General features: G+C 44.3%; 1 protein-coding gene across 1 annotated transcript in view; it reads left to right on the forward strand.

The window, feature by feature from the left end:
• Positions 1–12,106, forward strand: part of LOC148012143 (ADP-ribosylation factor-like) — a 62,795-nt gene extending 50,689 nt beyond the window's left edge. Inside the window, exons 5-6 of the mRNA XM_087669633.1 lie at positions 11,447–11,512; positions 11,602–12,106. Coding sequence (XP_087525759.1) covers positions 11,447–11,512; positions 11,602–11,802 — 267 coding nt within the window. The 3' untranslated portion in view covers positions 11,803–12,106. The remainder of the gene's footprint in view (positions 1–11,446; positions 11,513–11,601) is intronic.
• Positions 12,107–13,327: the final 1,221 nt, after the last annotated feature.

Consider the following 13,327-nt stretch of genomic DNA (forward strand, 5'->3'; position numbering starts at 1 on the left):
CCAGTGGAGTAGAGCTTCTGCCAGGCTACCACATCCACTGCCTCCTTAAATAAGGGAGAGAAAAGTACTGCTATTATTCCAGGATGTTGTACCAGGTTCAGCAAGATTGCTCACCTTTTGTGAACATGCAAGAGCTGGAACCTTGGTGTCATAGAAGACCCTTACGGTAGCAGAATAGGGAGAATTTGGTTGTGTGCTCTCTCATACATCTTTTGCTGAAGGTAATTACATAGCATGCTAGCTGTGCTTGTTTGGGGTCACTGATGGAGTCTAGCCTTGAAAAATGGAAAAAGACTTTGAGCATTGAATGGAGTTACTATGGAGATATATTATGAGGGATCTTATTAGCAGTCGTGTCATTCCATGTCTCTCTGTGTCCATCTCTTGGTTGTGAGCCTCTGTCTACGTCAAACAAGAACGCTTGGAGCTTTGGCATTAGTCATCTCTGTCAACCTTTCTGTCCATGCTCAGCAGTGTTCATCCTCAACATTTACTCAGCCTTGATTGTGTTAGCAATATTGTCAGCTCTTCAGTGAGTTTGGGCCATGCCTAGTATTAGCATCTATTTTAGTATTTTATTTATGGGTATTTTATGCTAGATTGGTATTTATGATGCCAGTCGGCCAGCATTAATGCTGGCTGACCAGCATTTATTTTAGGCCCATCTCATGCTTATTTATTGGGGTTCCTCCTCCTCAATCATATCATCATTCACCTGGTGGACTTCCTATTGGAGAAAGGAGCTGGTGCCAGTGCCCACACAGCCAGTGACTCACTATTGTACGCAAATATGGACTTCATTTCCAGAGCATTCTTCTGAGTTCTCTTCTTTGCAGTGTTCTCTCTTTCTTTCTCTTCTCTCCTGTATTCAATAGTTTATTTCAGCACTTGTTTATGCTTCCATTGCTGCATACACTTCTGACATGGTATTAGAGTTCAGGATCTTTGCTCCTGCTGCAGTTTTTCTACTGATCACAAGTCTTCCCTTGCTGATCATTGCCTTTTCCTTCATGCAGCACACTGGCTACAGTGTGGTGACTGCTGTCTGCTGTCCGTGGCCCTATTTCCAGCATTCTGTAGGCTGTGTTTTGCTCCAGCAAGCTGTGTTTTGATTTTCTGCCTTATTTTATTGCTGATTAACCTGTTTTTGATGTACTGCTGCATTTTCTGCATCTACTGCTCCTGCAAGCTGGGTGACAGCATCTGCTGCCTTCTGACAGTTTTTGTTGGCGGTTTTCCATTTTCTGTAGTCGATGTTGTGTGATCTGCTTGTGAATACTATGTGTGAACTCTTTTTGTATAGTCTTCACTGTTTGGTTGGGTGTACTCTCTCTCTCTCTCTCTCTCTCTCCATACCTTCACTCTATCTTTTCTTCTTATCCTCTCCATATGGCTCCTCCATGCACTTCTCGTGATGATAAGTTACATGGACTTTACTATCTAACATGGATTGCTATCATGTAAGCATGGTTTGTGTAGAAGCGGTGACGGTACATTGTTTGTGGAGCGATTCCACATCCTTAGCGTCCTTTTCTAGTTCTTGAAGATCTTGATGAGGACAACCATGAGGAAGCTGTGCTTCCATGGGATATGGACGATGCACGTGCCTATTTTGCTCTTCTTCAATGTATTCCTAAAGAATTTTTATGGGCTAGTACCTCTTGCACAAATGTTGTATGAGGCACCTTCCACCATGTGTGCAGTGACCCTTTATGGATAACTTCAGCAAATGAAGTTCGAGTCTAAGGACATCATTTAGTCATTTTTGCTCTGTGTTACATAGGTATAGGATAAAATTCTACACATGCAGTCTGCTTTTTCAAAGGCACATCTTGCGGGGATAGTACTCTACAAGCTCCCCGTGGAGTTTAATGGAGTGCCAATGCTTTGAGAGCGCAGACATCCTCAACACCTATGAGCTTTACCCATACGTCCTTCATGTTGCTTGAGCATGGGGCATCTTTGCATCTATAGGGGAGGCGTTCGTCTCACTATGGAGGTTTTGGTGAGGCTCTTGTAGCTTTAGAGAGGGGCGACAAGAAGTTGAAGGTCCAATGTCATCACTGTGGTAAGAAGGGCCACTTGCAGAAGGATTGCAATGAGTTAGCAGCCTCACAGAAGAAGAAGGAGATAAAGAAGAAGCGGGATGCGGACTGCTCCGATGAGTCATCCTCTTCCTCAGACTCAGACTCTGATCCTCTAGCCAAGGAGAAGTCCAAGGTGCAGAAGGTATTCGCTTCTTTAGACGAGGAAAGGGCTTGGTAGCTCCTTTCTCTACTGCTTTCTAATGCAGGTGATGCTGTCATCCCTCACGACTCTCTAGTGCTAGAGAGGGTGGTGAGATGGGGCAGCTGCATTTTATCTATAGAGGTATATAGGTGCATAGGTTCGAGAGAGACGTTCTTGATGCATTGACTAAAGTTTGGCATGTTCAAACCCTCAAGTTGGTGAGATGGGGCAGCTGCACTTTATCTATAGAGGTAAATAGATGCATAGGTTCGAGAGAGGGACGTTCTTGATGCATTGACTAAAGTTTGGCATGTTCAAACCCTCAAGTTGGGCTTGACATCCAGGTTCATGGTGGGCTGGTGACAAAGAGCGGGCTTGGCTCCTAGTCTTGTGCTTACATGAGGGGACACTTTGGCGGTCTAGCCAAAGGCGGGGAATCCATGGTTACATATGTTCAGAGGCATTTTTAATAGGATGGTCTTATATACTATAGTAAGACATTGATGTTGGACATTGAGACATGCTATGGTTATTCTCTATTTTTAGGAGCTGGAACAATTGAGATCAACATCAGGTTCTCTTCGAGGCACCTTGGTGGTAGCTTGATCGATCACCCACTGCTTGGGTATCCATGGTTTAATGATGTCGGTCTTCGTGTGGTGCCGAGAATCATGTGGAGGAAGATGATGAAGCATCCCTACTGGAAGGGCAAGAATAGAAGTCATTGCCATGATAGCATCAAGAGAGATGTTGCATGATCGGCCGTGGGAGGGGAAGTCTCCATACTGGTAGAAGAGCAAAACTCCCAAGTAGAGGGAACTATGAAAGGAACAATGTGCAGCTCCCATCTCCAGTTCAGGAAGGTTTGGTGCAAACTTGCATGTTTCTCCTACACCGAAATACAAAACCTTGCAAAAAAAAATCAAAATCTGCAAGCACAAAGGTGAATAGTGAGGTGCTCCAAAAACAAAATTGACAATAAAGGAAAGCAAAATTGAGTGCAATGCTAGCGGAAGTCTAAAGGGGAAAAGGCTAAGGATGTGGTCACCATTGCGTACATCGAGGTGGAGAAGTGGTCATAGAAGGTGCAATGGATGCCTTAAGAATGGATGCGTAAAGTGCAATAGGTGAGCCACTAGCAGACCAATCAGATAAGCCTTCAGGAGTAGTGAAGGATATAGGCTAATGAGGTTGTTGGTGTGTCGCATGTTCAGTAGCCATTGGGGTAGATGGAGCAGATGGTGTAGCAGCAGGAGGCGTAGCCCTAATGGATTGGCCAGACAGAGTGGAGGTAGTTGCAACAGTTTGTTGTGGTTTTCTAGGTGGAAGACCTTGGGCCTTGGTATGACATTCCTCGTCCACACGGCCGCATGTGTAAAATCTATTTTTCTTAGGAATTTGTTGTCAAAGTAATCGTGTTTTTTTGGTTCCGTCGGAGAAAGGGGTGTCACTCTTGTTTTGGCTTGCCTTCACATCTTGCGAGTTCTTGACACTGTTGGATTTCCCTCATGAAGAAGAGGCAACTAACCCTTTCCCCTCTGAATAGATATGTGTGGACAACGTCTTGTGGACTTGATTGTGCAGCCTCATATAACGCAAGAAGTGGCACTCGAACTCATAGAAGGTTGGCAATCTAGATAGTGAGATAATGTGCTAGATAAAATGAAAGTATTTGTCGGGTAACTTGTTCAAGAAGAATGCGACCCGATGATCGTCTCAAATTCGAGGAGCCAATAGTGGCAAACTTGGCGAGTAATTGTTGATATTTAGCCAACTTGAGTTTTAGATCATCCCGTTTCTTAATGGAAAACTCCTAAAACTCAAAATCGAGATTGATATGTCGAGTGCAATCTTGTGATGCATAGCAGTCATGGAGATGACTCTAACGCTGAGATGTGAGGAAAATGCTGTAATTCAGAGTGGAACTCAGAAAGCAGTCCCTAAATTAACTCAACATTGGCCGTGGCATTGCGGTCTCTCCATTAACACATGTGATTAGAGTGAACTAATCGAGGGTCCAATATAGGCTTAGTACCAATGACGAGGTCCCAAAGATCTTGAGATTCAAGCACTTGTTGCATGAAGTTCGACCAAGTGGTGAAATTTGACCCATCTTATCCGTGAAGGTATTGTTGGCCATTGCAACATGAGTGGTAGTGCTAGGAAATAGAGGTGTGTAATGGGGATAGGGTGGGGAAGTGGAGTATATTGGGGAAGTAATCCAGAGTGCCCACTATGCATATGAGAAGTATACACAGTGGTTCCAAATGTGGGCATGGGCGGACTATGTATATGGGTATTGTAACTGCATATGGAGCCTAGGGTGGAGGGATAGGGACATGTGGAGCAAAGGATGGAAATGGCTGCATAGGAGTGACCCAAGGGATGTGTCACGACAATCCATAAGCAGAGGATGGATATCCTTGTGTTACAAAGGTCATGTGGGAGGGTTGTGAGTATTCGAGAGTAGTGAGGGGAATGTCCATCACAGCCATCCTAAAGGGTAACGATGTGGGAAAGTGGGGGTATGTGCAAGGTACAATGTTAAAGGTTGGCATTCCCCCCAATGATGCACCTCGAAGTGTAGTGAATGGAGGGTAGGTAGAATGTGGGATGGAGGAGAAAGTGTTAGGAGTGGAGATGAAAGATCCAACTCCTAGTATGCTTTGAGGGAAAGTGGAGTGTAATCGTAGGTTTTGAAATGAAGATGTGAGCAAATCAGAATGTGGCGAAGATTGTGATGGGATGGGGGGGAGTTGAGAACTGTGGTTTACTTGCTCAAATGAAATAGATGGTAGAGATACTTGATGAAGGATATCTGCTTTGAGAGTCTCCTCTACTAAAGTTAACATACTAAAAATCATGCGGATCCTGCACAACAAAAGAAGAAACAAGAGGGGGCTTTGGCTCAGACGACTCAAGAGGGTTATATGTGTTGAGAAACCCTTCACCCTTCACCCGCAGTTTGCGTTTTTTTGCGTTTTTGCATTTTGCGTTTAGGGTTTGTAGCCCCAAAAAGGGGCGCCATTCTAGAGTGACTGTGCCTGTTTATAGGCCACTCTCTCATTCATTCTTTATGGCTGATTCATTCACTCCGTCGCCTCCTCTCTCCAAGCTCTCCACTACCCTAACACTCCTTCAGGAGGGCATTGTGGTTCGTGGTTCGTGGCTGTCTTCCTCATCTTCCTTGTGCTACGGTACCCTTGTTCCCTTGTATCACATTCACTCCATGATTTAGAACTTCATCATTCCATTCATCAGAGTTTCTTCTCTCTTCTCTTCTCTTCTCCATGTTTGCCAAGTTCACTCCGTGTTCCTCCCCGCAAACCCTACTGTCTCATTGGTACGCCATCTTTTGACATGGTATTAGGACTGGATCTGCTCAAACAACGGCAACGATCCTCCACTCCAGTGACGGCAAAGATCGGTGGCAGGTTCGGCATCCACTTCTCTTCTTCTTCCGTTGCATCAAAATCTTGTTTTTGCAGATTTTAGGTGTTTTCAGCTTGCTGCCCACACCCCTTTTGTAGAGGACATGGTAGTCTCAGCTGTCCCTTGCTGTCATCTACAGTCTGGTGCCTGTTTCCAGCCTTCCACCCGTAGTTTGCAGTTGTTTACAGCAGAGCGACTGTTACTGATCACTCTCCATTCAGAAAACAATCTCGTTTTTGCAAATTTCAGGTATTTTAGCTTGCTTCGCACATCCCGTCGCAGAGGACATCGCGGTCCAAGCTGGCCATTGCTGTCTACAACAGTTTGGCGCCTGTTTCCAGCCTATTACACACTGTTCGAAGCTGATTTTAGCACGCTGATTGCTACTGTTGGTTTTTCTTGCGTTTTTAGTATTTCTCTCTCCTCACCTACGTTTTTCTACTGGTTGTAACCTCTCATTGTTGGTAGCATCCTCCTCCCACTGGCAGCTCACTTCTAGCCCTTCCATTGCTCTCCTAGCCCTTGAGACGGACAATGGGGTTCGTGGTTCGTGGCTGACATCTTCCTTCTTTAGCAAGGCACAGTGGTACCCATGGCTTCTTTACCATCAGATGACCAGACCACTGGGTGCTCCTACTGTGGTATCACCGGACACATCACTGATACTTGCCGACTTCAATCTTTGCTCCCCACCCCCTCGAAGTATATGCGTCTTCCACCAAGCACTCCTTGTGCCACCTCTTCTTTCTGGACCATAGAGATCATTCTGCATCGGCTATTAGAATACTATGCTCAAGGCAATAAGATGCATCCGATGCGCACCAAGTCCTTTCGAGCACACGGAGGTTCGATTGGCGCTTCGACCTCCTGGAGATCGTCGCAATGCCAATGGCAGTCTTCTCCCACCATTTTCAGGTACAATGGCTACCACGGCCTGCGGTTCTGCAGTCCACTCCATCGAGAGACAACGATTGTTTGATAGTGTCTCCTTGTCAGTCCACTCCTTCAAGAGACAGTGGCTGCTCGACTCCTTCCTTTTCTTCGGCTTCTCGGTCCGCTCCATTGAGAAGCAGCGACTATTGCCTACTCATTGCCTAGTCTGAGCCCCACCCTTCACCCTTGCCTACTCAGGTTCGAGAGGCCACCTCTAGGCATTCTTCACCACCCCAAATACCTTCTTCGACACGACCGGCGGCACTTTCTTCGTCATCAGACATTTCGGAGTCCGTGATCCATGAGTTTTTGGATTCCCTATCTACTTCAGAGGGGGATGTTATTTCGTTGCCCTCAGCGGGGACATCTACTTCTTCGACTTCAGGGGGGGTCCCTCCACCTCCCATCTCAAAGGGGAAACCTACTCCACATGAAGTTCTTTACCCATCCTTTACTTTTTTGGGGTGGCTGTCTTCGACCAATCATCTCTTCTACTAATACCCAGGATCTTCAGGTACCACTTAGATCGGGACCTCGGAAGTTTAGCCGCGACTTGGTGACGAGGCCTTTGTATTCCTTCCAGCATGGATGCACGGAGCTAGTGGCTTCTCTCCCGAGGTTGTGTTTCGGGTTCTCCAGTTCACTCTGTCTACTGGTCTTTACTGCAGGTTCCCTTTCCGGTGGAAATCTTGGATCTTAGGGATTCTCTACATCTTTTTGCCTTGGTCACTTGGTCAGAATGGAGCCACCTCCCGAGATCGAGTACGGGCATATCCTTATGTTTCTCGACACCATACAAAGTCCTACATTCCTCCTATGCATTGCATGTTTTCATCATCTTTGTACCAGGGCGTTTGGGCAAGTGAACAATTTCCCCGCGTGGAACACTGTCCAAGTGGCATCTGCTGCATGAGCATTCTTCAGCATGTAGCATTGCATCTCCACCTCACTCTTCTCTTGTTCCCCTTTTTGGGCCTGAGAGGGGGTGTTGAGAAACCCTTAATCCTTCACCTACAGTTTGCGTTTTTGCGTTTTTGCGTTTTGCGTTTAGGGTTTGCAGCCCCAAAAAGGGGCGCTATCCTAGACTAACTGTGTCTATTTATAGGCCACTCTCTCATTCATTCCTTACGGCTGATTCATTCAGTCCATCACCTCTTCTCTCCAGCCTCTCCACTACCCTCACACCCCTTCAGGAAGACATTGCGGTTTGTGGTTCGTGGCTGTCTTCATCATCTTCCTTGTGCTACGGCACCCTTGTTCCCTTGTATCACATTCACTCCATGATTCGGAACTTCGTCATTCCATTCATCAGAGTTTCTTCTCTCTTCTCTTTGCTTCTCCATGTTTGTTGAGTTCACTCTGTGTTCCTCCCCACCAACCCTAGTGTCTCGATGGCACGTCATCTTTTGACAGTTTGTTCACCTGAAAATCAGATCGCCCAGCCTGAGTAATGCTGCCCCAACAAGCAGGAGGTTTTGTACAGCAAAACGGAAATGTATAGAGAGCTGAGTGCGCAGAAACTAGGGCCTCTCCAGCAGAAATAAAGTTGCCTACCAGCGAAGAATGCCACTCTGCTGTTAATGCAAAGTTTCCAGCTGCTTTAGAGGAGAAATCAGGCTGACCTGGTTGAAAAACACAAATCTGCAGCCCCTAAACTGGTGAGCAAAATGGCTGGTACCTTGAACAAAGTGCTCTTCTTCGATCATGTCCAGCTCCCACACGTGGATCTAATACCATGTGAGTGTGCAACAGAAAGGAAAGTGAACACGCTGAGAGAGAATAAAGATGAGAGAAGGAACAATGTTACTGCAATGGCTGAAGATACAAGGCTGCAATAGTCAGCCCCAACATGTAGCTCTGTGTGTCAATGTGGGTGCCAGATGGTAGTAGGGGGATGAGAGAATGATGAGGGCGGGCTGATTACGAGGGATCAATGATGGATGATTTGAGAGTGAGAGGGCAAGTTGCCTATGTATAGGCAATTGGGGCTACAATTGGTAATACAATGGCCAAGCCCAAAATGTGGGCGCCCAAGACGGCCTAAAGCACCCAAAAAGAAATGCATTAATATGCTCCCCATTTTAAGTGTCTAAAGCACATAAAATGATTGACAAAGACAATGTTAGAGCTCCTAATGTCCTTGTTTGACTCAAATTGAGGCTCATAGGCAGGGGATGACCATACAAGACACACATGACTACTAGCACCATCTCCACTAGGTGTGTCTTTCTACAAGCCATATCCCTTTGCCCTCCCTTCTTCAACAAGCTATGGGTTTGCTTTTTTGCATAAAGGTTTACTGATTTTCCTCTACTAATGTCTTCCTCCAAGCATGATGGTTCCATTCCTTAGCAATGTGCATCCCCTTTTTTTTCACCTAGGGATCCTCATCATGATGAATCACCAATGATATGTAGTTTTTCTAGAGTTTGATATCAAGGTTTCATCCCTGGTTATCACCAAGCGTTCTCACTACAGAAAGAATCATTTAGAGATGTAGTGTTGGACAATAGGTGACATCCATCCATACCTATTTGTCATGTGAGTATCATGACATTCTTCCTCGACCACCAACCTTGGAGCTTTCTAACAGGTTTGGATTATACCTTCATTGAGTAGACAGTCCGTGTGGAGGTTACTACCTTAGGAGTCATCGTAGGTCATCGTGAGTATTCCTTGGCTTCTATTCCTTCATCAACGTAGGGTCCTCGACATCTCCATATTTCTCCATCCATTCCCTTCAAGCTATTTTTCATCCATCCTGTCCCAAAGGTTCTTTCCCATCCCCCACCTTTATCGTAGGTGGTTCCTTTGAGGTCCCTATCTCTTTAATAGGGGGATTTTGATATCGGCGATGTAGTTGTAGATTCCTTGGCCCTTTTCCGAGTTTCAAAGGGGATTTCTAGGATCTTGAGGATCTCTTTCAAACATTTTCATCTTTACAAGGCCTTTTCTTCACATAGCAACTTCTTTCCCTCTTCTCTGATGCACCCTTCCTTACTGCTAGCATGCCCATCCTATACCCTTTGGTTCTTGAGGGTCTCATATGGCACTTTAGCTTTTCGGCACCCTCCATAGCTCTTCCCTATTGTCATTTGGTTAGGCTAGTGGTTTGGCTCATCCATTCCTGATTGGAGACCACACTTTGAGGTTCCTTCATTCCCTTTGGCATCAGCAAGCCACTTGCTTCTTTGGATTTTTTTTGGCAGATGGGGTCATACTTCTTTTTCATTGACATTTTCTGTTCTTCCATTGGGCCTTTGCTACCCTTGGATCCATTGCAGCCTTTTGGGGCTTTCTTCGAGGTTGTTTGTGGTGTTTGAATCTCCTCTTCTGTTCATTGTTCCTCGAAAATGAAAGCATAATGGGTGCGCCAAATGTGCCAGAGGGCTGCCCATCTAAGAAAATGGAAGAGGCAGGGACGATTTGATTGTAAAGTGGACAAAGAAGGCATCTTGCCCAGGACCCAAGAACGGATAGGGATTTGTTGCCGAGTCATTGAGGTCCACACACGGGAAACAAAGCTCCAAATCTGTCTTGCTAGATGGCAGGATATGAAGAGGTGAATTGGCTTTTGTACAAAGATACATTTACCAGGTGAGATCTTGTGGGCATGCAACACGTCCCCAATGGGAAGGCCTCCAATAAGCAGTTTCCATATAAAAACTTTTCCGTGGTAAGGAATCTTGAACCTCCACAATTGAAGAAATCGGTCCTGTCACTTCACTCTGCTATCCCAAGCACGCCAAACTCTATTGACTTTTTCAATGACTCATCTCTTATCCTCTACCATCTTATGGTAGATCTAATTAGCCAACTTTGTCTGAAAGGCATTAGGTTTCACAATCATCCAGTCCTGTCAAGGGGAAGTTGGCTAAAAAGTAGACCACCTCTCTCTCTCTAGTCCGCGTGCATGCTCCCTCTTGCTACACTTTCCGCTTATGCATGCAGAGTCACAGATCTGTTGTGAGGTGAGTTGCTGACCAGCCCTTAGCTAGTTGCCTTGTTGGTAGAGCCACGCTTGCCCTTGCCTCAGAGCTGCAGTAGATACTTCCTTCAGCGACTACTATGACTTCTGTGCGTGCCAATAATTTTCCTGTGATTTTGTTTGTGATATTTGAATCTTCAGCAAACATGCAGCAAGGATAAGGATATGAACTCTCATTATTCTAACTTAGATTTTGGGCTCTAGGGACTCTTGGACAGCCCAAAATCAGGTGGGGATTGGGTATGCTCAAGATGGGAAAATGTTTTGGTGCATTCACAGTTAGCTATTTGTGTACAATGGCCTACCAGCTTAAGCAATTAGATCACTTCCAAATTGACATTTATGTAAACAATATATTCTAGGACCTCTATGGTAGATAATCCAAGGTAATACAAAACAAAGTGGATGTTTGAGTTGTCTTTTTTGGCAAGCGAGACAAAGGGTTAGTCATGTACAGGTGGCTGTTTGCTTGTATGTTTGCATTGAACAGCCTCACAAGACATAGGGTAAGCAAGTGATGCAAGGTGGTGTATGTATATGAGACCAAGCTAGCTGTCAAAAGATAACTCTAGTCTGCAAGAATTTGTAGATGAAGGATTCCAGTTGATGATCTATCTAGGTATCAAAATATTACTATTTAGTCTGCAACAAGGCATTGTAACATGATGAATACTCAATTGATAGTTTCGTTTTGTGCTGTTGGTTGAGAATACAATCTTTATCTACACACTTATGCCACACCCCACACACATCCTTCCACCCGCTCCCTCCTTTAATGAGGACTTATTAAGACCAAAAAGATGCTGCAAGGAATGATCATTCAATCTAGTACGTGGGGAGACTGATATTCTCTTTGTTTTCCAGGCCATTGTAAATGATCCTTTAATGAGAAACAGTGCGATTTTGGTGTTTGCAAATAAGCAAGATATGGTATATCACATTATGACTCCATCTGTATATGATAAACAGCGTGTGCTGGAAGAAGTTTTCTGATAAGATTGTTATTCTTATATTGCCAGAAAGGAGCTATGTCTCCTGCTGAAGTGTGTGAAGCATTTGGGCTTTTTAATCTCCGGAACAGAAGGTGGCATATTCAAGGTACATGCGCACCGAGAGGTGAAGGCTTGTATGAAGGTCTGGACTGGCTTGCCGGTACTTTAAAAGAGATGCAAGCTTCTGGGGTTCCTACATCGGTGGGTGGGACAGCAGTTTCTCGTTAAATTTTGGGTTCCATGGCTGGAATACAGTGCCTTGTGATTTTGTATGTCGTGTAAATGGGCTTGTATAATGTGCTCATTCTCATCTATCATCTGAGCTGACACTATTGCACATAGTGCAAGTTTGGATACTGTCACCATGGTTCTACCTGATGGGTTCGAAGGGGTAGTGGTACAGGAAACTACACTTTGTATTTTAAGGGGTTAATTTCCCTATAACCTAAAGAGGGAAAGCTCATTATTTAATACTATCAGGCAGAAAATGGTTGTGGTTACAGAGCCATTATCCTTCTATTGGGTTCTAAAATGAGCATTTGACCAAAATCTCTTCTAATATTTTACTTATGGCATCTCTGTAAGATAGTCTCATATGCATTAGCATGCTCTAAAACCCAACAGCTCTATGCAGCCAGCCTGATAAAGAAATCTCAAATGGACAATGGTATTAAACCTGTTTGTGCGTGAAGTGTGCTCGCATTTGAGAGGCGAACCTGTTCAGAAAACAGGCTCTTTTCTTGCCCTTGTAATGCTAAATTGCTAATTTCAGCGCTCGAATTCCTTAGGGGTTTAATGCCTATGCATGATTGGGGTGTGTAGTTGCCATGGTATCCATTTAGTGCCTTGTGGACATGCCCATGTGGCTCTCGACCCTGTGGGGTTGTGTAGATGTTTGTCAGTAACACTGATCATTATCATCACCCTCTTATCTTTTAATTCAACTGTAGTTGAAATTTTGCAAGGAAAATGAGGAGAATCAATGTTTTTGAATAGGCGTTTTAAAACTAACAAAGCAAGTCGTAGGTGACGAAACCTATAATTGAGCAAGAAAGGAATTGATTTTCCACAAATCACACAGCAATGAAAACTCAACCCACTCAAACCAATTGGGCTACGCCCCAATTGGCAACTTTGGAATTAGTAGCAGAGTTTGAAACCCTTTAATGACTAACTGTTTGAATTAAATTTCTCGCATACATAAAATGACAAATTTGAAACTCAAATCATTAGTTATTATAGGGTTTGAGATGGTTGGTCATTATATTCAAATTTGTGACAAATTTGGAACCTTATAATGACAAATTTAAATCAAATGAAACTCAACCTAGACATTCACATGTCTGTATACATCTTTGAGAGCACATATACTTATCTGCACTAGCAACCATATATACATGCCTTCTCATGCACGTATGTAACATCCAAAGCAGTCCAAAGTCGTGTTTATGTTGTTAAAACAAGGGGAGTTGCTTCAATTGCTGAAGGCTTTTCTTAAATGTGTTTTGACAAACATCACAACTAGCAATTGTGAGCATGGTTGATTTTGTTTTGTATGTATTAGTAGAAGTTATGCTTGTCTTGCAAGCACTTGATAATGGCATGCTTTATTCATTAGGAATATGAAAGGGATCTCTTTGATGAGACCATTTTGAGTTGTTTTAACAGATGGTTGATGTAGTAGAGATTTTTTGTTGAATATAGAACTTGACATACTCACTGAGATTCTTTAGAACTTGCTCTTCCTCCAAAA

This window comes from Lygodium microphyllum, chromosome 27, assembly GCF_053477565.2.
Source record: "Lygodium microphyllum isolate KBCC chromosome 27, Lygodium_microphyllum_v1.1.10, whole genome shotgun sequence".
NCBI lineage: Eukaryota > Viridiplantae > Streptophyta > Polypodiopsida > Schizaeales > Lygodiaceae > Lygodium > Lygodium microphyllum.